This window comes from Coregonus clupeaformis, unplaced genomic scaffold (genome assembly GCF_020615455.1).
Source record: "Coregonus clupeaformis isolate EN_2021a unplaced genomic scaffold, ASM2061545v1 scaf1800, whole genome shotgun sequence".
Taxonomy (NCBI): domain Eukaryota; kingdom Metazoa; phylum Chordata; class Actinopteri; order Salmoniformes; family Salmonidae; genus Coregonus; species Coregonus clupeaformis.
In genome coordinates this window covers 54,776-81,846 of record NW_025535254.1, presented here as the reverse complement: position 1 = coordinate 81,846, position 27,071 = coordinate 54,776, and the positions used below count along the sequence as shown (strand labels likewise).

The following is a 27,071-nucleotide window of genomic DNA, read 5'->3' as shown; positions in this document are numbered from 1 at the left end:
GTGTGTGTGTGTGTGTGTGTGTGTGTGTGTGTCTGTTAGAGAGAGAGACAGATCCTATGTCAATAAGATCTAAGGTCCTATGTTACTACACAGTGTATAGAGTACGTACTCTCAAATGACACCCTTTTCCCTATATAGGGCACTACTTTTGATATTGCATTATGCTCAATCTCCACCTCTCCTCCCTCCCTCCACCCTCTCTCCCTCCACCTCTCCCTCTCTCCCCCCACCTCTCCCTCTCTCCTCCCTCCCTCCCTCGACCTCTCCCCTCCCTCCACCTCATGTCCCAACATAGGTAGTATCAGGAAGTAGAGGAAGAAATGGACCTTACAGGTAGAAGACAAAAACATCGGAGGTTTGTAGCTTTCTTTTACAATTTAATGTAGAAAAGTGTTCTGGAGAAGTTAGGCTATCATAGAGAGACAGATGATTTAGGGGTAAGACATCTACAGAAATGTAAAGTTAATACAATACTGATTTCAACTTTCAAAAATGCTAATTTTACTGTACATTGGTGTTGATTCATATTGCTTAGCCTAATCAATATGATCCAATGTGATGTGATGTTATAGGCTACAGGGCTATGAGGTAGGGTATTAATGGTAAAGGCGATTGACATCACATTATCGTGATTATTATCCGCATGTCGAAACTGCGTTAGAAAGACGTGCATCGGAATTACGTAAAGCTGTCACTAAAGAAAATAGTCTGTTTCGACAAGTCAAGTAAAAATGACGCGCAACAATAGACATAGAAACTATTTAAATGTTGGGATAAATCAAAGTTCAAGTTGAAAATGCTTTCTGGCGACACCGATCAGAAAGGCTGTGATCCGTTTTGCTCAGTGCCGTACGCTTCATATAACTTGGCCAGCGCACTGTTGCGTAATGTTCCGCATCGTTTTCGGCACACCTGAATACAAGCCCGGGTGCAACGGACGAGATTAACTGTTGGCACCTCATGTGAAGTCAAGCGGTGCATGGGTGTATTCACTAAGGGCACTATTCCAACTTATGAAATTTCGCCTTTCCTACGCACTGCTCATAGTTTCTATTCAGACTTTACCTTATTAAGTTGCATAACGGGTTTTGCAGGCGTGGTTCCCTTGCGTGCGCTGAATTAATGTGATTCAACTGCTGAAAACACTTGCTGGCCAACAGATTTTCTTGTGGAGTTTCATTCAATAGCGTTTTCAGTACATTTATCTTCAGCCATGCTTTTAAATACGGTGTACCTTTAATTGGATATTTGTCGCCAGACTAGAATACATCGAGAGGACGGGTTCAGAATATAGGGATCAATGAAAGAATACCATCTATGCATCTTCATCTTCGTTTCAGCACCAACTGGTAGATTTAAAAATACTCCGATTTTGTAGATTATTTAGGCACATTTTAGGGTTAGGAAAGTATGTATGAATCATTCAAAAAAATTGGTTTGGAGAACCTTTACACACTAAATATATTGATTAATAAAAAATACAGTGGTTTGATTCATCCTGAAAGTTGTCATATTCAAGTTCAATCCATAAAATATTGGAAGGTGGAAAAAAGTGTACAATAGGGGTTGAATAGGGGGGTCCTATACATTTACCCTAATTCTCACTAATCATGGAACTGTATGAAACCGGTTCAGTCGTCGTGAACCGTGAACCAGGCTACAGGTTTAACCTGCTACGTGTGGTCTGAGTTCCATAATGATTCAAACAGGCTACATGTCCTAAATTCTTGCACAACGTTAGCCTAATGCTAACGACCCTCAGGAACAACTTACACTGACGTGACAGAGGAAAGAAAGGGAAACAGAATGGAATGATGCAAAATGTAAGCTACACATTGAAGAAAACGAACACTAAAGTGACAGTTATAAATGTATGTGGGTTTTACTGACGGTGGTTCTCGATAGTGGCTGATATTTAACATGATACAAATGGTGAAATAAACGGAGAAAAGCCCGGGCATAGCCTATAATTAAAACATTCCGAAGCTCATACATCAACTCGGCAGGTTCAGTCCTACAGAAGCCTAAAGCTTGGGTGTCCAAATTGCATCCACGCCAATTATGAGGTCACACCAGTAGAGGTGCGTGCGTAAAATCACTGTCCGGTTAAGTCCACAAAGCATATTCTATGTAACAGACAGTTACATAACCTACATCATGGTCAAGCAAGTTAATGTTTCCGACATTTTCGGACCACAAAACAACTATTGATTTAGAACCACAGAGAGTTACCGCAAGTTGTTTCACTCTAACCACAAGAGGGCATCAGAACCTGTTAAAATGATACCTGATGACTTCACGTCTCTAGGGGCTTTCATCAAGATAAGCAATGTCACCTGTAATGTCACCATCAGTATTGACTTCATGGAAGTTGACATAGTGTTGTGTCACATTTGGCAATGCACCCTACATAGGGAGCTGTTCTGTCACCCTTTATACACCCTTTGTATTGCTTATGAAGACTGTATGTATGCTATATAAAGCCTTTATAAGTTGTATTTAGTTTAATCACAGTCTATCCATCTGCTTTCCCAACAGCAGAGACCATGGTGGAGAGTGTTGTATCAAGCCTGGACCTGAGAACACCAGAGACCAGATATGTGAGTGTTAACTGATAATTGTTTTAAAATCAAAATATGATTAATGCGTTCGTGAGTCCCAGGCAAGGAACACAATCATGATCTATTTGGTCAAAACAAACTTAAAGGTAGAGTCAGCAATATGATGTAGATGCACAAAGTAAACAGCATAGTGGGTAAACTTCTACAACAACTAAGGGCGTTGGAGCGCGATGCTAAACTGCTCTGTTTTGGTCCCGTGGCTACCACACTGTAAGAGAGTGAAGAGAACCCTTGCACATGGGCAGATACTGTGTGAGAGAGAAGTCAGGCATCTTGCTCATCACAATATCTGCGGTGCTGCTCGTACAACATCATGTAGCTGACTCTACCTTTAAGCTCTCATCCTGGGATCTACCAGAAATCAGGCCCCCAACATCTACAAAACATGGACCAGAACCATGTTGTTTCCTGCTTCCACAAACATTCATTAATATACATTTTACATTTTACATTTTAGTCATTTAGCAGACGCTCTTATCCAGAGCGACTTATAGTTAGTGAATACATTTTTTCTTTTTTTTTTTTCTTTTTTATACTGGCCCCCCATGGGAATCGAACCCGCAACCCTGGCGTTGCAAACGCCATGCTCTATCAACTGCTCTACATCCCTGCCGGCCATTCCCTCCCCTACCCTGGACGACGCTGGGCCGATTGTGCGACGCCCATGAGTCTCCCGGTCGCGGCCGGCTGCGACAGAGCCTGGATTCGAACCAGGATCTCTAGTGGCACAGTTAGCACTGCGATGCAGTGCCTTAGACAACTGCGCCACTCACTCATATAACACTAATGTGTGCTAATGAGACTGTTGCTCACTTATATAGATTTTTATTACAAGTCTATTTAATAATTATTAATTAGTTATTACATGAGATTGTCCATTTTAAATAACTACTTTTGACTTCAGGGATTCCTCAGAGCTGTAAGACTTGTGACCATGTTGAGGTAAGTCATAATGTCAATTCTCACTTTTACATACCTTCAGGAGTCAGGCACAGTCTGAAAGCCAGGTGTGTACTGACCAACCATTCATACTGGGATATAGACAGTCCTGTGTTCTGCTTTAGTAATATAAACACAGTCTGAAAGCCAGGTGTGTACTGACCAACCATTCATACTGGGATATAGACAGTCCTGTGTTCTGCTTTAGTAATATAAACACAGTCTGAAAGCCAGGTGTGTACTGACCAACCATTCATACTGGGATATAGACGGTCCTGTGTTCTGCTTTAGTAATATAAACACAGTCTGAAAGCCAGGTGTGTACTGACCAACCATTCATACTGGGATATAGACAGTCCTGTGTTCTGCTTTAGTAATATAAACACAGTCTGAAAGCCAGGTGTGTACTGACCAACCATTCATACTGGGATATAGACAGTCCTGTGTTCTGCTTTAGTAATATAAACACAGTCTGAAAGCCAGGTGTGCACTGACCAACCATTCATACTGGGATATAGACAGTCCTGTGTTCTGCTTTAGTAATATAAACACAGTCTGAAAGCCAGGTGTGTACTGACCAACCATTCATACTGGGATATAGACAGTCCTGTGTTCTGCTTTAGTAATATAAACACAGTCTGAAAGCCAGGTGTGTACTGACCAACCATTCATACTGGGATATAGACAGTCCTGTGTTCTGCTTTAGTAATATAAACACAGTCTGAAAGCCAGGTGTGTACTGACCAACCATTCATACTGGGATATAGACAGTCCTGTGTTCTGCTTTAGTAATATAAACACAGTCTGAAAGCCAGGTGTGTACTGACCAACCATTCATACTGGGATATAGACAGTCCTTTGTTCTGCTTGTAGGAATGCAGGATTTTAGCTGTTGTCATACCAGCATTCCATGTAACATTGAATAAATACATTAGATTAGTTACTTTGGTTGATGGGCCAGTTTCCCGGACACAGATTAAGCCTAGTCCTGGACCTTAAATAACTTTCTATTGAAACTTCCATTGATCATGCTTTAAATCCAGGAAACTGGCCCCATATGTATAACTGACATGCTTGTCCTTGTTCAGGACTCCACACACTGGCTTCAGATTGAATCCTTGACTTCCACTGTCCAGGGAGTGACAATGTTCAGGTAAAATAACTACTTTTAACATTTAATTCCACTTGCTAGTGTATTTCCCCATTACCTTTGGGAATAGTCTTCTAATCCAACCTCTCCATTTGACGATTGACCCTCTCTACCATATCTTGTTGTTGCCCTCAGGCACAGGACACCCAAGGGGCGTTATGAGTGCACAGTGTCTGGGCTCCGCTGGGTGTGTGAGAGAGATGTCATTCTGAAGTATCACTTCAGGAACTGGGAACCCTACAGTCACCTTCTGATAGACATGCAGTACGGACAAGGTGGTCCATTGCTGGACATCACTATGGAGTTAGGTGAACTGGAGGAAGTTCATCTGCCACACTTTGTCTGTTTAGGTAAAACCATATAGACATAGTATTCAGAAAGACATTTCCATGTAACTGAGTTTCACTTCCTGAATGAATGAATTAATTAACTATTCTGGGAGTTTGTTTACTGTGATCTGATACTGCATATTCTTTGTGTTTTAGTTGGATGAATAATACAATATTTGTCTTTCTGTCTCCTTTTTATTGTGTTGTTCAGGGACCAACCCTTCCCTGAGGAATGAGATGAAGATTCTTCATGTAGAGGAACATGGAGTGTCTGTTGAGGAAGTGCATGAGGTCACCAGATTCCATGCCAAAATTCTCCATCCCAAGTTCTCAGCTATCTCTGTTATACTGAGCTATATATTTTCGCGGAACATAGATGTCCACTGTGAGCTGATGCTCTATATGACAGTGAAAAAGCAAACACTAATTCCACGCCTATACCTGTTCCCCAGTAACCCCAGCCAAATACAGGTGAGGTACCATTCTTTTAGAGGTGACCTTAACTAAGCAGTGGTACGGTTTATGTTGACACTCATAACATGAAGATAATAGTTTGTAGCTAGTTTTCTGAATAATGTTTGAATAAGACTATACATTGACTGGCTGTGTATTTCATGCCTCGTTTCGCAGGCTGTGGAACAACAGGAAAAGTCTCAAGGGTCTTCAAGGGTTCTCATCACAAGACCAGAGCAGGCCTTCAAACTGAATAGTTTCTTCAGACTGAACATTCCCTGTTCTACCTACATCAATCCACAGGTACAGTTTTAGTAGACTAAGAACATGAATCTGACATTTAAGTCACATTTCTATCCATTGCTCTCTCTCGCTCGATGGCTCTCAATTCAAATGGCTTTATTGGCATGGGAAACATATGTTTACATTGCAAGCAATCTCTCTCTCGCTCTCTCCATCTCTCTCCAGAAGATTCATCTCATACATAGAGACTCAACACCAAGCTTTTTCAAGGCGGTTTTGAAAATGACAGGGGTTGACATTGAGATGGAGTTATTCGGTGATGATGAGAGGATTGCATGGAAAGAAGTGGTATCACAAAGTAGGAGCATATGTCAATCATAACTTTGTACTTTTGTAACAGATGCTATTTAGAGTGATATAACCTCATTTTGTTTATCTTTCAGATGAATACATCACTGCCACCCATTCAACAAGTAAGTAAACATGAGTTACAGTGCATTCAGAAAGTATTCAGACCCCTTGAATTGTTCCACATTTTGTTACGTTACAGCCTTATTATAAAATTGATAAAATCGTTTTTCCCCCCTCATCAATCTACACAAAATACCCCATAATGACAAAGCAAAAACAGGTTTTTAGACATTGTTGCAAATGTATATATATATTAAAAAAAACTGAAATATCACATTTACATAAGTATTCAGACCCTTTACTCAGTACTTTGTTGAAGCACCTTTGGCAGCGATTACAGCATCAATTCTTCTTGGGCATGATGCTACATTCTTGGCACACCTGTATTTGGGGAGTTTCTCCAATTCTTCTCTGCAGATCCTCTCAAGCTCTGTCAGGTTGGATGGGGAGCGTCGCTGCACAGCTATTTTCAGGTCTCTCCAGAGATGTTCGATCAGGTTCAAGTCCGGGCTCTGGCTGGGCCACTCAAGGACATTCAGAGACTTGTCCCGAAGCCACTCCTGCGTTGTCTTGGCTGTGTGCTTAGGGTCGTTGTCCTGTTGGAAGGTGAACCTTCACCCCCAGTCTGAGGTCCTGAGCGCTCTGGAGCAGGTTTTCATCAAGGATCTCTCTGTACTTTGCTCCATTCATCTTTCCCTCGATCCTGACTAGTCTCCCAGTCCCTGCCGCTGAAAAACATCCCAACAGCATGATGCTGCCACCACCATGCTTCACCGTAGGGATGGTGCCAGGGTTCTTCCAGATGTGACGCTTGGCATTCAGGCCAAAGAGTTCAATCTTGGTTTCATCAGACCAGAGAATCTTGTTTCTCATGGTCTGAGAGTCTTTTGGTGCCTTTTGGCAAATTCAAAGCGGGCTGTCATGTGCCTTTTACTAAGGAGTGCTTCCGTCTGGCCACTCTACCATAAAGGCCTGATTGGTGGAGTGCTGCAGAGATGGTTGTCCTTCTGGAAGGTTCTCCCATCTCCACAGAGGAACTCTGGAGCTCTTTCAGAGTGACCATCAGGTTCTTGGTCACCTCCCTGACCAAGGCCTTCTCCCCCGATTGCTCAGTTTGGCCGGGCGGCCAGCTCTAGGAAGAGTTTCGGTGGTTCTAAACTTCTTCCATTTAAGAATGATAGAGGCCACTGTGTTCTTGGATACCTTCAATGCTGCAGAATTGTTTCGGTACCCTTCCCCAGATCTGGGCCTCGACACAATCCTGTCTCGGAGCTCTACGGACAATTATTTCGACCTCATGGCTTGGTTTTTGCTCTGACATGCACTGTCAACTGTGGGACCTTATATAGACAGGTGTGTTCCTTCCCAAACATGACCAATCAATTATATGTACCACAGGTGGACTCCAATCAAGTTGTTCAAACATCTCAAGGATGATCAATGGAAACAATATGCACCTGAGCTCAATTTCAAGTCTCATAGCAAAGGGTCTGAATACTTATTTCGATAAGGTATTTCTGTTTTGGAATATTTTTTTATTCTGTATATTTTGTATTCTTCTTTTCACTCTGTCATTTAAGTCATTATTGTGGAGTCACTACAATGTTGTTGATCCATCCTCAGTTTTCTCCCGTCACAGACATTGAACTCTGTAGCTGTTTTAAAATCACCAATTAACTCATGGTGACTTCACTAACAGTTTCCTTCCTGTCCTGCAGCTCAGTTCAGAAGGACGACTGCATCTTTGATGTGTCTGGGTGGTTTAATACATCACCCACAGGATAATTATTAACTTGACCATGCTTAAAGAGATATTCAATGTCTGATGTGTTATTGTTACCCATCTACCAATCACTGCCCTTCTTTATGAGGCTTTCTAAAAGATCCCTGGTCTTTGTATATAGTTGAATCTGTGCTTGAAATGCGATACTTGACTGAGGGACCTTCCAGATGTTGAATGTATGGGGGACAGGCCCACTTTGACATTAGAGGATTCTGAGTAGATTGTTGATAAAACATTAATCATCTATTTTCAATGACTTCTCAATAAACCTAATAGGAAAAATTATTATTTCAATTTTTTATTTTAAATTGACTGACTTTAATTGGAGTCGGCTCTTTACAATAAATGACTATCAGAGGAATGATAACTGGAGAGACTGGAAGATGTAGAAACAGCTGCTGTTAACCCTAAAGCCATATTAATTTAATTGACCTCCCCCCTTCAGCATTAACAGTCCCTGACATTCCTGCTGAGGAGTTTCTGAAGAAACACTGGGCTAAACTAATTCAGCGAACCAAAAACTCAATGCCAATAGCAGATGATCTGTGGTCAAAGAACATGATTGGTGAAGAAGAGCACTCCAGAATAACAGCTGAAACAACTGAACAGGACCGAATGAGAAAACTACTGAAAGCAGTCATCCCCAAAGGACCAGAAGTGACGGGAGCTTGTCTCAAAGCTCTCGTTGAACATGAAAACCATCTTGTTAAGGACTTGAGTGAATCTAGGTAAGACAGTTTTCATTGCTCCCTCCCTTGAATATGTGTAATGATTAAATATAGGTCAAATATAAACACAGCTACCCAGATCAAAGAGGAACTGTTTTTCCAGAATGGAAGCATGTTTTTGTGTTTCTGTCTGTAATAAATGACTGTTATCTTATTGTAGTTACATCATAGGACCATCATCACATCATTATCTCAGGTGGAACTCCTCCTTCTCCTCCATACTTTCTGATCTCTCTCTTCCCTTCTCCTCCATACTTTCTGATCTCTCTCTCCCCTTCTCCTCCATACTTTCTGATCTCTCTCTTCCCTTCTCCTCCATACTTTCTGATCTCTCTCTTCCCTTCTCCTCCATACTTTCTGATCTCTCTCTCCCCTTCTCCTCCATACTTTCTGATCTCTCTCTTCCCTTCTCCTCCATACTTTCTGATCTCTCTCTTCCCTTCTCCTCCATACTTTCTGATCTCTCTCTTCCCTTCTCCTCTCTACTTTCTGATCTCTCTCTTCCCTTCTCCTCCATACTTTCTGATCTCTCTCTCTCCCTTCTCCTCCGTACTTTCTGATCTCTCTCTTCCCTTCTCCTCCATACTTTCTGATCTCTCTCTTCCCTTCTCCTCTCTACTTTCTGATCTCTCTCTTCCCTTCTCCTCCATACTTTCTGATCTCTCTCTTCCCTTCTCCTCCATACTTTCTGATCTCTCTCTTCCCTTCTCCTCCATACTTTCTGATCTCTCTCTTCCCTTCTCCTCCATACTTTCTGATCACTCTCTCCCCTTCTCCTCCATACTTTCTGATCTCTCTCTTCCCTTCTCCTCCATACTTTCTGATCTCTCTCTTCCCTTCTCCTCCATACTTTCTGATCTCTCTCTTCCCTTCTCCTCCATACTTTCTGATCTCTCTCTTCCCTTCTCCTCCATACTTTCTGATCTCTCTCTTCCCTTCTCCTCCCTACTTTCTGATCTCTCTCTTCCCTTCTCCTCCCTACTTTCTGATCTCTCTCTCCCCTTCTCCTCCATACTTTCTGATCTCTCTCTTCCCTTCTCCTCCATACTTTCTGATCTCTCTCTTCCCTTCTCCTCCATCCTCTTTCTTATAGAACCTAATCTGAAGACGCTGAGGCCTGTCTCCTAGTCTGTGGACTAAGACACTTCTTCACCTGATCTGAAGATGCTGAGGCCTGTCTCCTAGCCTGTGGACTAAGACACTTCTTCACCTAATCTGAAGACGCTGAGGCCTGTCTCCTAGTCTGTGGACTAAGACACTTCTTCACCTAATCTGAAGACGCTGAGGCCTGTCTCCTAGTCTGTGGACTAAGACACTTCTTCACCTAATCTGAAGACACTGAGGCCTGTCTCCTAGTCTGTGGACTAAGACACTTCTTCACCTAATCTGAAGACGCTGAGGCCTGTCTCCTAGTCTGTGGACTAAGACACTTCTTCACCTGATCTGAAGATGCTGAGGCCTGTCTCCTAGTCTGTGGACTAAGACACTTCTTCACCTAATCTGAAGACGCTGAGGCCTGTCTCCTAGTCTGTGGACTAAGACTCTTCTTCACCTAATCTGAAGACGCTGAGGCCTGTCTCCTAGTCTGTGGACTAAGATACTTCTTCACCTAATCTGAAGACGCTGAGGCCTGTCTCCTAGTCTGTGGACTAAGACACCTAATCTGAAGATGCTGAGGCCTGTCTCCTAGTCTGTGGACTAAGACACTTCTTCACCTAATCTGAAGACGCTGAGGCCTGTCTCCTAGTCTGTGGACTAAGACACTTCTTCACCTAATCTGAAGACGCTGAGGCCTGTCTCCTAGTCTGTGGACTAAGACACTTCTTCACCTAATCTGAAGACGCTGAGGCCTGTCTCCTAGTCTGTGGACTAAGACACTTCTTCACCTAATCTGAAGACGCTGAGGCCTTTCTCCTAGTCTGTGGACTAAGACACTTCTTCACCTGATCTGAAGATGCTGAGGCCTGTCTCCTAGTCTGTGGACTAAGACACTTCTTCACCTAATCTGAAGACGCTGAGGCCTGTCTCCTAGTCTGTGGACTAAGACTCTTCTTCACCTAATCTGAAGACGCTGAGGCCTGTCTCCTAGTCTGTGGACTAAGACACCTAATCTGAAGACGCTGAGGCCTGTCTCCTAGTCTGTGGACTAAGACACTTCTTCACCTGATCAGAAGATGCTGAGGCCTGTCTCCTAGTCTGTGGACTAAGACACTTCTTCACCTAATCTGAAGACGCTGAGGCCTGTCTCCTAGTCTGTGGACTAAGACACTTCTTCACCTAATCTGAAGACGCTGAGGCCTGTCTCCTAGTCTGTGGACTAAGACTTCTTCACCTAATCTGAAGACGCTGAGGCCTGTCTCCTAGTCTGTGGACTAAGACACTTCTTCACCTAATCTGAAGACGCTGAGGCCTGTCTCCTAGTCTGTGGACTAAGACTCTTCTTCACCTAATCTGAAGACGCTGAGGCCTGTCTCCTAGTCTGTGGACTAAGACACTTCTTCACCTAATCTGAAGACGCTGAGGCCTGTCTCCTAGTCTGTGGACTAAGACTCTTCTTCACCTAATCTGAAGACGCTGAGGCCTGTCTCTAGTCTGTGGACTAAGACACTTCTTCACCTAATCTGAAGACGCTGAGGCCTGTCTCCTAGTCTGTGGACTAAGACACTTCTTCACCTAATCTGAAGACGCTGAGGCCTGTCTCCTAGTCTGTGGACTAAGACTCTTCTTCACCTAATCTGAAGATGCTGAGGCCTTTCTCCTAGTCTGTGGACTAAGACACTTCTTCACCTGATCTGAAGATGCTGAGGCCTGTCTCCTAGTCTGTGGACTAAGACACTTCTTCACCTAATCTGAAGACGCTGAGGCCTGTCTCCTAGTCTGTGAACTAAGACTCTTCTTCACCTAATCTGAAGACGCTGAGGCCTGTCTCCTGAGTCTGTGGACTAAGACACCTAATCTGAAGACGCTGAGGCCTGTCTCCTAGTCTGTGGACTAAGACACTTCTTCACCTGATCAGAAGATGCTGAGGCCTGTCTCCTAGTCTGTGGACTAAGACACTTCTTCACCTAATCTGAAGACGCTGAGGCCTGTCTCCTAGTCTGTGGACTAAGACACTTCTTCACCTAATCTGAAGACGCTGAGGCCTGTCTCCTAGTCTGTGGACTAAGACTTCTTCACCTAATCTGAAGACGCTGAGGCCTGTCTCCTAGTCTGTGGACTAAGACACTTCTTCACCTAATCTGAAGACGCTGAGGCCTGTCTCCTAGTCTGTGGACTAAGACTCTTCTTCACCTAATCTGAAGACGCTGAGGCCTGTCTCCTAGTCTGTGGACTAAGACACTTCTTCACCTAATCTGAAGACGCTGAGGCCTGTCTCCTAGTCTGTGGACTAAGACACCTAATCTGAAGACGCTGAGGCCTGTCTCCTAGTCTTTGGACTAAGACACTTCTTCACCTAATCTGAAGACGCTGAGGCCTGTCTCCTAGTCTGTGGACTAAGACTCTTCTTCACCTAATCTGAAGACGCTGAGGCCTGTCTCCTAGTCTGTGGACTAAGACTCTTCTTCACCTAATCTGAAGACGCTGAGGCCTGTCTCCTAGTCTGTGGACTAAGACACTTCTTCACCTAATCTGAAGACGCTGAGGCCTGTCTCCTAGTCTGTGGACTAAGACTCTTCTTCACCTAATCTGAAGACGCTGAGTCCTGTCTCCTAGTCTGTGGACTAAGACACTTCTTCACCTAATCTGAAGACGCTGAGGCCTGTCTCCTAGTCTGTGGACTAAGACACCTAATCTGAAGACGCTGAGGCCTGTCTCCTAGTCTGTGGACTAAGACACTTCTTCACCTAGGAATGTATTTTGTGTGTTTGTGTGTGTCTTTGTATATACTGTGTGTGAGTTGGTCTCTTATTACTGTGATTAGTTCAATGTAACTTCATATACTATACATTATAATCAGTCTGTTTTGGGTTAGCAGAATCATTGTATATCATTGGTTTTCCATCCTATCATGTTACCACACAGATGTGACTGTCTAGCTCAGCGGTTCCCAAACTTTCCCATTCTGGAGACCATCAAATCACTGTCCAAAGCTCTTGAGGACCACCATTCACGGAGTCACTGTTCTTTTTTCACATCAAATATATTGCCGGTCAAATTCTATCACTAGATGTGAATGTAACAAAGCCTGTAAAGGTATATTATTATTATTATAAACTAGTTGCATTGTGAAAAGAAATGTAAAATTGCTTATAATACCATTAATACTCCCAACTATTATTATTTTTGAATAATAAAATACTACAATCTAAAAAGTAATTGAGGTCCACCTGCACCACCCCCCAAGGACCACAGGTTGGGAACCACTGGTCTGGAGTCCTTCTGCCAAACCTGGTTGTTGTGTCACACTGCCCCTCCTGGTAGCACTGCAAAACATCACCTCATTAAATACAAAAATGTAATTGCAGTTTTACTAGATAGAATCTTAACTTATAGGCTGAATACTTGTATTAAGTGTATGAAGACTTTACATGAACCTATGGGTGTTGAATCCGCCCACTGTGTTGAAATAGGAAGTCCATTTATAATGAAGTAGAGGAACGGGTCTACCTCTTATTGTAGATCAATGGAGCCGCTACTTCGCTTCACCTCCGTTCCGCCAGTATGAATAAACAAGACCTAGAAAGAAAAAGGTCGTGACCTCGGCGATTTTCCTTCAAAATAAAAGTCCCGCAATGATGATAGTGATTTTCTTTTTTTAAACTGAAATTCGTAACATTTATTGTATTAAATATGTGACACTAACACCTCTATTTCAGTCTAGGAAAAGTTTTTTCTTAGCTTTTGTTGTTTCATTTCATTTTAAGGCTTTGTACATTCCCCACGGGCTTTAAAGGGATGATTTTGACCATATCTGGTTAATTAGGGCGTTGTCCTCTGTAGCTCAGCTGGTAGAGCACCGCTTAACGCCAAGGTAGTGGGTTCGATCCCGGGACCACCCATACACAAAAATGTATGCACACATGACTGTAATCGTTTTTGGATAAGCGTCTGCTTGGCAATTATATATTTCTAAATGCTAAATAGCCAAAGTAATACACAAGAACTGAGGCTGAGAACAACTGGTATTTATCAATGGCGATCTCCTACGTTTGCGTCATATGATTGGTTGATACATCACACTTTTTCTATGCATACCAACAAAATTGCGTTTATATGTTGTATTTTAAGATAGATTCTACACAATATTTATAAATTGATAAATGTGCACAAAAGCATTGAGATGTATAAACTTGGCGCATTCATGTTTGCAGTTATAAATCAGACATGTTGTAAAACGGTGCCTGCATGAACTAGCGTTATAACTCCACCTGAGATACGCCATCATTCATCTTTTACGGTGACAATAACGCCCTTATTTTCTGGATACTTTGGAAGGATTGGAATTAGGCCTAGACAGTATATCTAAAGGAAATATCCATGGCGAACTTGATCAAATGTCTTTGGAGGTGTTGCCAGAATGTTTTATTTTACAGTGACATTTGCTGTCGGTCTATCTGACCGTTTCTGAAAGACAAAAACAACTGCTAATAGTTGTGGACCTGTAAACAGATCGTTTGAATGCAATAATGTTTTGCATTCACTTTTTCCCGAAACTAAATATGCTGCCCTGCCCACAAATTCTGAAACATTGTCTACTCGAAAAAATAAAAATAAACTACAGTTTATTGGTAGCCTACACACTTCAATACAAAAGATAATCTGTCTGTTCACCTGTTCCATTCTGCTGTATGTTATAAACCGCGCCGCGCACCCTGTCATCTGCATAGAGCAAACACTTTAAATAATAGCCTCATCATGGCCAGAAAAGGTGAGGAATTTATTATGCAATGATTATGATAATGTATTATGTTTATAAATGAAATATTGTCTACGCAAGAAATGTCACATTACATCATTCAGACGTAGCCTACAAACGTCAATGGAAAAGGTGAATCGTCTGTTCTAACGTTAAACTGCGCTTCGGATCGGATCGCATAGAGCAAAATAGGCTGCTGGAAATACTGTAGCTGATCTATTTACTACTGTGAAGTGGGTCCTATTAAATGAGAGATGGGACGAATGGTAGCCAATCCTAACTTGTTGTAGGCCTATAGGATATTTGGCGAGTATAGGCTTTATTCTGTAATGATCATGGAAATGAAATAAAAACAGGAAATATATGTCTATTTCTAATTATTTTAGAATGTAAAGATACATCGATTTTCGCTCTTCTCACTAACAGCAAATGATTGCATCTTGTTATTATATTTAGCTAGGGCTACCGGTTGTTTTGTTCTGAATAAGAGTCTCGTCATATATTCCCCATCTGCACAAAGCTACTACGCTACTTTTGCCTTCTTGCAATGCAAGACTTCAACCACTAGAAACTGTGAGCACGCATGGTCTAAAGGTTGCAGGAGGATTAGCACATTGTCACGTCAAGTTCAGTTTTAATAAATTACAACATTTGCGGACACACCTACACCTCTCTGGAAATCGCCAGTAAGAACTTAATTGAATCATATTGAATGGATTGGAATTGATTTGATTGGACTCTGTTGAAATGAATTGAATGGATTGGACTCAGTTTAATTGAACTGGATTGAACTGAATAAAATAAAGAAATGAGTCATGTTATTGTTCTCTGCTGCCAATGACTGGAACGAATTGCAAAAATCTCTGAAGCTGGAGACTCTTATCTCCCTCAATAACTTTAAGCATCAGTTGTCAGAGCACCTTACCGATCACTGCACCTGTACACAGCCCATCTGAAATTAGCCCACCCAACTACCTCATCCCTATATTGTTATTTATTTTGCTCTTTTGCACCCCAGTATCTCTATTTGCACATCATCTCTTGCACATCTAGCATTCCAGTGTTAATACTATTGTAATTATTTTGCACTATAGCCTATTTATTGCCTTACCTCCATAACTTGCTACATTTGCACACACTGTATATATATTTTCTGTTGTATTTTTGACTTTATGTTTTTTACCCCATATGTAACTCTGTGTTGTTGTTTTTATCGCACTGCTTTGCTTTATCTTGGCCAGGTCGCAGTTGTAAATGAGAACCTGTTCTCAACTGGCTTACCTGGTTAAATAAAGGTGAAATAAAAAATAAAAAAATAAAATTCACTAAATGAAGAAAAAATATGTATATTGACACCACTGCGATTAAATGTTTAAAAACAAATATACACTGCTCAAAAAAATAAAGGGAACACTAAAATAACACATCCTAGATCTGAATGAATGAAATAATCTTATTAAATACTTTTTTCTTTACATACAGTGGGGGAAGTATTTAGTCAGCTACCAATTGTGCAAGTTCTCCCACTTAAAAAGATGAGAGAGGCCTGTAATTTTCATCATAGGTACACGTCAACTATGACAGACAAAATGAAAATTTTTTTCCAGAAAATCACATTGGATTTTTTAATGAATTTATTTGCAAATTATGGTGGAAAATAAGTATTTGGTCAATAACAAAAGTTTCTCAATACTTTGTTATAAACCCTTTGTTGGCAATGACACAGGTCAAACGTTTTCTGTAAGTCTTCACAAGGTTTTCACACACTGTTGCTGGTATTTTGGCCCATTCCTCCATGCAGATCTCCTCTAGAGCAGTGATGTTTTGGGGCTGTCGCTGGGCAACACGGACTTTCAACTCCCTCCAAAGATTTTCTATGGGGTTGAGATCTGGAGACTGGCTAAGCCACTCCAGGACCTTGAAATGCTTCTTACGAAGCCATTCCTTCGTTGCCCGGGCGGTGTGTTTGGGATCATTGTCATGCTGAAAGACCCAGCCACGTTTCATCTTCAATGCCCTTGCTGATGGAAGGAGGTTTTCACTCAAAATCTGACGATACATGGCCACATTCATTCTTTCCTTTACACGGATCAGTCGTCCTGGTCCCTTTGCAGAAAAACAGCCCCAAAGCATGATGTTTCCACCCCCATGCTTCACAGTAGGTATGGTGTTTTTGGATGCAACTCAGCATTCTTTGTCCTCCAAACACGACGAGTTGAGTTTTTACCAAAATGTTCTATTTTGGTTTCATCTGACCATATGACATTCTCCCAATCCTCTTCTGGATCATCCAAATGCACTCTAGCAAACTTCAGACGGGCCTGGACATGTACTGGCTTAAGCAGGGGGACACGTCTGGCACTGCAGGATTTGAGTCCCTGGCGCCGTAGTGTGTTACTGATGGTAGGCTTTGTTACTTTGGTCCCAGCTCTCTGCAGGTCATTCACTAGGTCCCCCCGTGTGGTTCTGGGATTTTTGCTCACCGTTCTTGTGATCATTTTGACCCCACGGGGTGAGATCTTGCGTGGAGCCCCAGATCGAGTGGTCTTGTATGTCTTCCATTTCCTAATAATTGCTCCCACAGTTGATTTCTTCAAACCAAGCTGCTTACCTATTGCAGATTCAGGCTTCCCAGCCTGGTGCAGGTCTACAATTTTGTTTCTGGTGTCCTTTGACACCTCTCCCTCCCTCTCTCCCTCCCTCCACCTCTCCCTCCCTCTCTCTCTCCCTCCCTCCACCTCTCCCTCCCTCTCTCCACCCCCTCCCTCCCTCCCTCCCTCCACCCCCTCCCTCCCTCCCTCCCTCCACCCCTCCCTCCCTCCCTCCCTCCCTCCACCCACCTCTCCCTCCCTCCCTCCCACCTCTCCCTCCCTCCCTCTCTCCCTCCCTCCACCTCTCCCTCCCTCCCTCCCTCCCACCCCCTCCCTCCTCCCACCCCCTCCTCCCTCCCCCTCCCTCACCCCTCCCTCCCCCTCCCTCCCTCCCTCCACCTCTCCCTCCCTCTCCACTATTCCAACTTATGAAATTACGTCTTTCTTATGCACGCCTTTCCTACGCGCTGCTCATTGTTTCTATTCACACTTTACCTTATTAAGTTGCATAACGGGCTTTGCAGGCGTGGTTGCCTTGCGTGCGCTGAATAAATGTAATTCAACCGCTGAAAACACTCCCACTTGCTTGCGTTTTCAGTACATTTATCTTAAGCCATTAAGGACGGTGTACCTTTAATTAGATTTTTGTCGACAGACTAGAATACATCTTGAGAACGGGTTCAAAATATAAAAAATACTCTGATTTTGTAGATTATTTAGGCACATTTTAGGGTTAGGAAAGTATGTATGAATCATAAAAAACTGGTTTGGAGAACCTTTACACACGATGCAAAAATGATGCAAAATCTAAGCTTCAAATGGAAGAAAACGAACACTAAAGTGACAGTTATAAATGTATGTGGGTTTTACTGACGGTTGCCGTCGATAGTGGTTTATATTTAACTTGATACAAATGGTAAAATAAACGGAGAAAAGCCCGGGCATAGCCTATAATTAAAACATTCCGAAGCTCATACATCAACTCGGCAGGTTCAGCCCTACAGAAGCCTAAAGCTTGGGTGTCCAAATTGCATCCACGCCTATTATGAGGTCACACCAGTAGAGGTGCGTGTGTAAAATCACTGTTAATTCATATGCCTTGTGACCGTGAAATAGACTGTAGGCCTAAAGGCCGAGACAATAAGAAGACACAGTGGCAGAATAAATTCAACCACACCTTTGTTTTATCACAAAACCGGAGAGCAACTTCTGTCCAGTTAAGTCCACAATGCATATTCTATGTAACAGACATTGACCTACATCATGGTCAAGCAAGTTAATGTTTCCGACCACTAAACAACTATTGATTTAGAACCACAGAGAGTTACCGCAAGTTGTAAATGTAGTGTAGTCACCGCTGTTAAGGTGTGTGTGTGTGTGTGTGTGTGTGTTTGTGTGTGTCTGTGTGTGTGTGTGTTAGAGAGAGAGACAGATCCTATGTCAATAAGCTCTAAGGTCCTATGTTACTACACAGTGTATAGAGTACGTACTCTCAAATGACACCCTTTTCCCTATATAGTGCACTACTTTTGATATTGCACTATGCTCAATCTCCACCTCTCCCTCCCTCCCTCCACCCTCCCTCCCTCCACCCCCTCCATCCCCCCCCACCTCTTCCTCTCTCCCCCCACCTCTCCCACACCTCTCCTCCTCCCTCCACCTCTCCCTCCTCCCTCCCCACCTCTCCCTCCCTCCCCACCTCTCCCCCCTCCCACCTCTCCCTCCCTCCACTCTCTCCTCTCTCCTCCCCCTCTCCCTCCGCCCACCTCTCCCTCCCTCCCCTCTCCTCCCCCCACCTCTCCCTCCCCTCCCCCTCCCTCTCGCCACCTCTCCCTCCACCTCTCACTCCCTCCCTCTCTACTCCTCCCCCCTCCCTCCACCTCTCCCTCCCCCACCTCTCCCTCCCTCCACCTCTCACTCCCTCCCTCCCTCCCTCCCTCCACCTCGCCACCTCTCCCTCTACCTCTCCCCTCCCTCCACCTCATGTCCCAACATAGGAAGTATAAGGAAGTAGAGGAAGAAATGGACTTTACAGGGAGAAGACAAAAACATCAGAGGTCTGTAGCTTTCTTTTACAATTTAATGTAGAAAAGTGTTCTGGAGAAGTTAGGCTATCATAGAGAGACAGATGATTTAAGGGTAAGACATCTGCAGAATTATAAAGTTAATACAATACTGATTTCAACTTTCAAGAATGATGAGTTTAGTCTTATTTATAAATCAAATCAAATTGTATTGGTCACATGCGCCGAATACAACAGGTGCAGACATTACAGTGAAATGCTTCCTTACAGCCCTTAACCAACAGTGCATTTATTTTTAACAAAAAAAGTAAAAATAAAACAACAACAAAAAAGTGTTGAGAAAAAAGAGCAGAAGTAAAATAAAATAACAGTAGGGAGGCTATATATACAGGGGGGTACCGGTGCAGAGTCAATGTGCGGGGGCACCGGCTAGTTGAGATAGTTGAAGTAATATGTACATGTGGGTAGAGTTAAAGTGACTATGCATAAATAATTAACAGAGTAGCAGCAGCGTAAAAAGGATGGGGTGGGGGGGGCAGTGCAAATAGTCCGGGTAGCCATGATTAGCTGTTCAGGAGTCTTATGGCTTGGGGGTAGAAGCTGTTGAGAAGTCTTTTGGACCTAGACTTGGCACTCCGGTACCGCTTGCCGTGCGGTAGCAGGGAGAACAGTCTATGACTAGGGTGGCTGGAGTCTTTGACAATTTTATATTGGTGTTGATTCACATTAATTAGCCTAATCAATATGATCCAATGTGATGTGATGTTATAGGCTACAGGGCTATGAGGTAGGGTATTATTGGTAAAGGCGACTGACAGCACATTATCGTGATTATTATCCGCGTGATGAAACAACGTTAGAAGACGTGCATCGGAATTATGTAAAGCTGTCACTAAATAAAGAAAATAGTCTGTTTCGACAAGTCAGTCAAGTAAAAATGACGTGCAACAATAGCATAGAAACTAAATAAATGTTGGGATAAATCAAAGTTCAAGTTGAAAATGCTTTCTGGCGACATGGATCAGAAAGGTGGTGGTCCGTTTTGCTCACTGCTGTGCGCTCGATATAACTTGGCCGGCGCACCGTTGCGTAATGTTACCCACTGGTTCAATCGTTGTCGGCACACCTTTCATCTGAATACATGCCCCGGTGCAACGGACGAGATAAACTGATCGTACCTCATGTGAACCCGAGCAGTGCATGGGTGTATTCACTAAGGGCACTATTCCAATTTATGAAATTACGCCTTTCTTATGCACGCCTTTCCTACGCACTGCTCATCGTTTCTGTTCACACTTTACCTTATTAAGTTGCATAACGGGTTTTGCAGGCGTGGTTCCCTTGCGTGCGCTGACTAAATGTAATTCAACCGCTGAAAACACTCTCACTTGCTGGCCAACAGATTTTCTGGTGGAGTTTTCATTAAATAGCGTTTTCAGTACATATATTTTAAGCCTTTAAGTACGGTGTACCTTTAATTAGATTTTTTTCGACAGAATTGAATACATCGAGAGAACGGGTTGAGAATATAAAAAATACTCGGATTTTGTAGATTATTTAGGCACATTTTAGGGTTAGGAAAGTATGTATGAATCATAAAAAAACTGGTTTGGAGAACCTTTACACACGATGCAAAAATGATGCAAAATCTAAGCTTCAAATGGAAGAAAACGAACACTAAAGTGACAGTTATAAATGTATGTGGGTTTTACTGACGGTTGCTGTCGATAGTGGTTTATATTTAACATGATACAAATTGTAAAATAAACGGAGAAAAGCCCGGGCACAGCCTATAATTAAAACATTCCGAAGCTCATACATCAACTCGGCAGGTTCAGCCCTACAGAAGCCTAAAGCTTGGGTGTCCAAATTGCATCCACGCCTATTATGAGGTCACACCAGTAGAGGTGCGTGCGTAAAATCACTGGGGAAGCTTAATTCATATGCCTTGTGACCCTGAAATAGACTTTAGGCCTAAAGGCCGAGACAATAAGAAGACACAGTGGCAGAATAAATTCAACCACACCTTTGTTTTATCACAAAACCGGAGAGCAACTTCTGTCCAGTTAAGTCCACAAAGCATATTCTATGTAACAGACAGTTACATGACCTACATCATGGTCAAGCAAGTTAATGTTTCCGACCACTAAACAACTATTGATTTAGAACCACAGAGAGTTACCGCAAGTTGTAAATGTAGTGTAGTCACCGCTGTTAAGGTGTGTGTGTGTGTGTGTGTGTGTGTGTGTGTGTGTGTGTGTGTGTGTGTGTGTGTGTGTGTGTGTGTTAGAGAGAGAGACAGATCCTATGTCAATAAGCTCTAAGGTCCTATGTTACTACACAGTGTATAGAGTACGTACTCTCAAATGACACCCTTTTCCCTATATAGTGCACTACTTTTGATATTGCACTATGCTCAATCTCCACCTCTCCTCCCCCCCCTCCACCCTCTCTCCCTCCACCTCTCCCTCTCTCCCCCCACCTCTCCCTCTCTCCTCCCTCCCTCCCTCCTGCACCTCTCCCCTCCCTCCACCTCATGTCCCAACATAGGTAGTATAAGGAAGTAGAGGAAGAAATTGACTTTACAGGTAGAAGACAAAAACATCAGAGGTCTGTCGCTTTCTTTTACAATTTAATGTAGAAAAGTGTTCTGGAGAAGTTAGGCTATCATAGAGAGACAGATGATTTAGGGGTAAGACATCTACAGAAATGTAAAGTTAATACAATACTGATTTCAACTTTCAAGAATGATGAGTTTAGTCTTATTTATATTGGTGTTGATTCATATTAATTAGCCTAATCAATATGATCCAATGTGATGTGATGTTATAGGCTACAGGGCTATGAGGTAGGGTATTATTGGTAAAGGCGACTGACAGCACATTATCGTGATTATTATCCGCGTGATGAAACAACGTTAGAAGACGTGCATCGGAATTATGTAAAGCTGTCACTAAATAAAGAAAATAGTCTGTTTCGACAAGTCAGTCAAGTAAAAATGACGTGCAACAATAGCATAGAAACTAAATAAATGTTGGGATAAATCAAAGTTCAAGTTGAAAATGCTTTCTGGCGACATCGATCAGAAAGGTGGTGGTCCGTTTTGCTCACTGCTGTGCGCTCGATATAACTTGGCCGGCGCACCGTTGCGTAATGTTACCCACTGGTTCAATCGTTGTCGGCACACTTCTTCTGAATACATGCCCCGGGTGCAACGGACGAGATAAACTGATCGCACCTCATGTGAACTCGAGCGGTGCATGGGTGTATTCACTAAGGGCACTATTCCAACTTATGAAATTACGCCTTTCTTATGCACGCCTTTCCTACGCACTGCTCATCGTTTCTATTCACACTTTACCTTATTAAGTTGCATAACGGGTTTTGCAGGCGTGGTTCCCTTGCGTGCGCTGAATAAATGTAATTCAACCGTTGAAAACACTCCCACTTGCTGGCCAACAGATTTTCTGGTGGAGTTTTCATTAAATAGCGTTTTCAGTACATATATTTTAAGCCTTTAAGTACGGTGTACCTTTAATTAGATATTTTCGCCAGACTAGAATACATCGAGAGAACGGGTTGAGAATATTAAAAATACTCGGATTTTGTAGATTATTTAGGCACATTTTAGGGTTAGGAAAGTATGTATGAATCATAAAAAACTGGTTTGGAGAACCTTTACACACTACGCAATATATTGCAAAATTAAGTAAAAATACAGTGGTTTTGATTCATCCTGAAAGTTGTCATATTCCAAGTTCAATCCATAAAATATTGGAAGGTGGAAAAAAGTGTACAATAGGGGGTTGAATAGGGGGTCCTATACATTTACCCTAATTCTCACTAATCAATGGAACTGTATGGAAAACCGGTTCAGTCGTCGTGAACCGTGAACCAGGCTACAGGTTTAACCTGCTACGTGTGGTCTGAGTTCCACAATGATTCAAACAGGCTACATGTCCTAAATTCTTGCACAACGTTAGCCTAATGCTAACGACCCTCAGGAACAACTTACACTGACGTGACAGAGGAAAGAAAGGGAAACAGAATGGAATGATGCAAAATGTAAGCTACACATTGAAGAAAACGAACACTAAAGTGACAGTTATAAATGTATGTGGGTTTTACTGACGGTTGCTCTCGATAGTGGCTGATATTTAACATGATACAAATGGTGAAATAAACGGAGAAAAGCCCGGGCATAGCCTATAATTAAAACATTCCGAAGCTCATACATCAACTCGGCAGGTTCAGTCCTACAGAAGCCTAAAGCTTGGGGGTCCAAATTGCATCCACGCCAATTATGAGGTCACACCAGTAGAGGTGCGTGCGTAAAATCACTGTCCGGTTAAGTCCACAAAGCATATTCTATGTAACAGACAGTTACATAACCTACATCATGGTCAAAGCAAGTTAATGTTTCCGACATTTTCGGACCACAAAACAACTATTGATTTAGAACCACAGAGAGTTACCGCAAGTTGTTTCACTCTAACCACAAGAGGGCATCAGAACCTGTTAAAATGATACCTGATGACTTCACGTCTCTAGGGGCTTTCATCAAGATAAGCAATGTCACCTGTAATGTCACCATCAGTATTGACTTCATGGAAGTTGACATAGTGTTGTGTCACATTTGGCATTGCACCCTACATAGGGAGCTGTTCTGTCACCCTTTATACACCCTTTGTATTGCTTATGAAGACTGTATGTATGCTATATAAAGCCTTTATCAGTTGTATTTAGTTTAATCACAGTCTATCCTTCTGCTTTTCCCAACAGCAGAGACCATGGTGGAGAGTGTTGTATCAAGCCTGGACCAGAGAACACCAGAGACCAGATATGTGAGTGTTAACTGATAATTGTTTTAAAATCAAAATATGATTAATGCGTTAGGTGAGTCCCAGGCAAGGAACACAATCATGATCTATTTGGTCAAAACAAACTTAAAGGTAGAGTCAGCAATATGATGTAGATGCACAAAGTAAACATCATAGTGGGTAAACTTCTACAACAACTAAGGGCGTTGGAGCACGATGCTAAACTCCTCTGTTTTGGTCCCGTGGCTACCACGCCTGTAAGAGAGTGAAGAGAACCCGTGCACATGGGCAGATACTGTGTGAGAGAGAAGTCAGGCATCTTGCTCATCACAATATCTGCGGTGCTGCTCGTACAACATAATTTAGCTGACTCTACCTTTAAGCTCTCATCCTGGGATCTACCAGAAATTAGGCCCCTAACATCTCCAAAACATGGACCAGAACCATGTTGTTTCCTGCTTCCACAAACATTCATTAATATAACACTAATGTCAGATTATGGTATGATAATGAGTGTACATTCTGAGACTGTTGCTCACTTACATTCATTTTTATTACAAGTCTGTTTAATATTTATTAATTCATTATTACATGAGATTGTCCGTTTTAAATAACAACTACTTTTGACTTCAGGGGATTCCTCAGAGCTGTAAGACTTGTGACCATGTTGAGGTAAGTCATAATGTCAATTCTCACTTTTACATACCTTCAGGAGTCAGGCACAGTCTGAAAGCCAGGTGTGTACTGACCAACCATTCATACTGGGATATAGACAGCCCTGTGTTCTGCTTTATAATATAAACACAGTCTGAAAGCCAGGGTGTGTACTGACCAACCATTCATACTGGGATATAGACATTCCTGTGTTCTGCTTTAGTAATATAAACACAGTCTGAAAGCCAGGTGTGTACTGACCAACCATTCATACTGGGATATAGACAGTCCTGTGTTCTGCTTTAGTAATATAAACACAGTCTGAAAGCCAGGTGTGTACTGACCAACCATTCATACTGGGATATAGACAGTCCTGTGTTCTGCTTGTAGGAATGCAGGATTTTAACTGTTGTCATATTGTTTCATTAGACAGTTTAATTGGATCAATCACCAGCATTCCATGTAACATTGAATAAATACATTAGATTAGTTAACCAGTTAATGGGCCAGTTTCCCGGACACAGAATAAGCCTAGTCCTGGACCTTAAAGAACGTTCTATTGAAACCTCCATTGATCATGCTTTAATTCCAGCACTACACTCAATCTGTGTCCAGGAAACTGGCCCCATATGTATAACTGACATGCTTGTCCTTGTTCAGGACTCCACACACTGGCTTCAGATTGAACCCTTGACTTCCACTGTCCAGGGAGTGACAATGTTCAGGTAAAATAACTACTTTTAACATTTAATTCCACTTGCTAGTGTATTTCCCCATTACCTTTGGGAATAGGCTTCTAATCCAACCTCTCCATTTGACGATTGACCCTCTCTACCATATCTTGTTGTTGCCCTCAGGCACAGGACACCCAAAGGGCGTTATGAGTGCACAGTGTCTGGGCTCCGCTGGGTGTGTGAGAGAGATGTCATTCTGAAGTATCACTTCAGGAACTGGTATCCCCTACAGTCACCTTCTGAAAGACATGCAGTACGGACAAGGTGGTCCATTGCTGGACATCACTATGGAGTTAGGTGAACTGGAGGAAGTTCATCTGCCACACTTTGTCTGTTTAGGTAAAACCATATAGACATAGTATTCAGAAAGACATTTCCATGTAACTGAGTTTCACTTCCTGGAATTAATGAATGAACTATTCTGGGAGTTTATTTACTGTGATCTGATACTGCATATTCTTTGTGATTTAGTTGGATGAATAATATAATATTTGTCTTTCTGTCTCCCTTTTTATTGTGTTGTTCAGGGACCAACCCTTCCCTGAGGAATGAGATGAAGATTCTTCATGTAGAGGAACATGGAGTGTCTGTTGAGGAAGTGCATGAGGTCACCAGATTCCATGCTAAGATTCTCCATCCCAAGTTCCTCAGCTATCTCTGTTATACTGAGCTATATCTTTTTTGGAACGTAGATGTCCACTGTGACGTGGTCCTCTATATGGCAGTAAAAAAGGCAACAGTAATTTCACGGCTGTACATGCTCCTCAGAAACTCCAGTCAGAAAGAGGTGAGGCACTATCATTGAAGTGACAACAGTATGTTGAAACTTACTAAAGGAAAGCTGATAGTTTGTTGAAAATCTATAGATTACAAAGACGACATGCATCTCTGTGAGAAATCTATTTCTGTCTCATTCATTTGAAGAGCCAGTAGACGGCACTCTTCTCTCTGTTCGAAGGAGAACCCAATGCCCCGGGGGCAGTGAAGGGATATTGCCCTGAGTAGTGTGCTGTCTTTCGCATGGGACATTAAACATGTTTCCTGACTCTCTGTGAACACTAAAGATCCCATGGCACTTATCACAAGAGTAGGGGTGTTAACCCCGGTGTCCTGGCTAAATTCACTATCTGGCCCTCATACCATCACGGCCACCTAATCATCCCCCTGCTTCCAATTGGCTCAATCATCCCCTTTCCCCCTGTAACACTTCCCTGAGGTTGTTGCTGCAAAATAGACTCTTCTCAGTCAATTACCTGGTCAAATAAGGGTAAAATAAAAATAAAATAGTGTACACATTTTTTGATGTTGACAAAAAGGATTGCTCAGTGAGCTGCATGTTGTGTGAATTATTAGACTACATTGTTCAGACTGACTACTACACTGCTCATTTTGTAGGCTGTTCGGGACCGGAGAAATATCAGGTGTCCCAAGGATATTCAGAATTGGTCCTGTTCAAGTCCAAACGGGTCCTTAAAGCTGAACAGTTGGTTTTGCAGTCAAGAATCCCCATTCCTCCTCCATCAATCCAGAGGTGCAGTTTTAGCAGGCTGAGGACATGAATCTGTCATATTATATATTAATAACTGGAATATCATTCTATTTCTTTCATCTCTCTCTGTCTGTTGTCTCAATCGTTGCACCATATGACCTTCTACAGAAGATTCAGCTGTTACCTGCAGACACCACACAAGCTGTTGTAAGATGGTTATGAGAAACACAGGGGTTGACATTGAG

General features: G+C 42.5%; 1 protein-coding gene across 3 annotated transcripts in view; it reads left to right on the top strand.

The window, feature by feature from the left end:
- Positions 1 to 27,071, top strand: part of LOC121561144 (NACHT, LRR and PYD domains-containing protein 1 homolog) — a 47,415-nt gene that overhangs the window by 19,126 nt on the left and 1,218 nt on the right. Inside the window, exons 7-13 of one of the 3 annotated variants that reach the window (XM_045218783.1) lie at positions 4,846 to 5,060; positions 5,251 to 5,510; positions 5,670 to 5,795; positions 5,964 to 6,093; positions 6,179 to 6,208; positions 8,375 to 8,657; positions 9,751 to 9,790. In XM_045218783.1, the coding sequence (XP_045074718.1) occupies positions 4,846 to 5,060; positions 5,251 to 5,510; positions 5,670 to 5,795; positions 5,964 to 6,093; positions 6,179 to 6,208; positions 8,375 to 8,657; positions 9,751 to 9,757 (1,051 nt within the window). In that variant the 3' untranslated portion in view covers positions 9,758 to 9,790. Of the gene's footprint in view, positions 1 to 4,845; positions 5,061 to 5,250; positions 5,511 to 5,669; positions 5,796 to 5,960; positions 6,094 to 6,178; positions 6,209 to 8,374; positions 8,658 to 9,750; positions 9,791 to 27,071 lie in introns of those variants that run through there. The other 2 variants (XM_045218782.1, XM_045218785.1) reach the window with 2 other exon arrangements.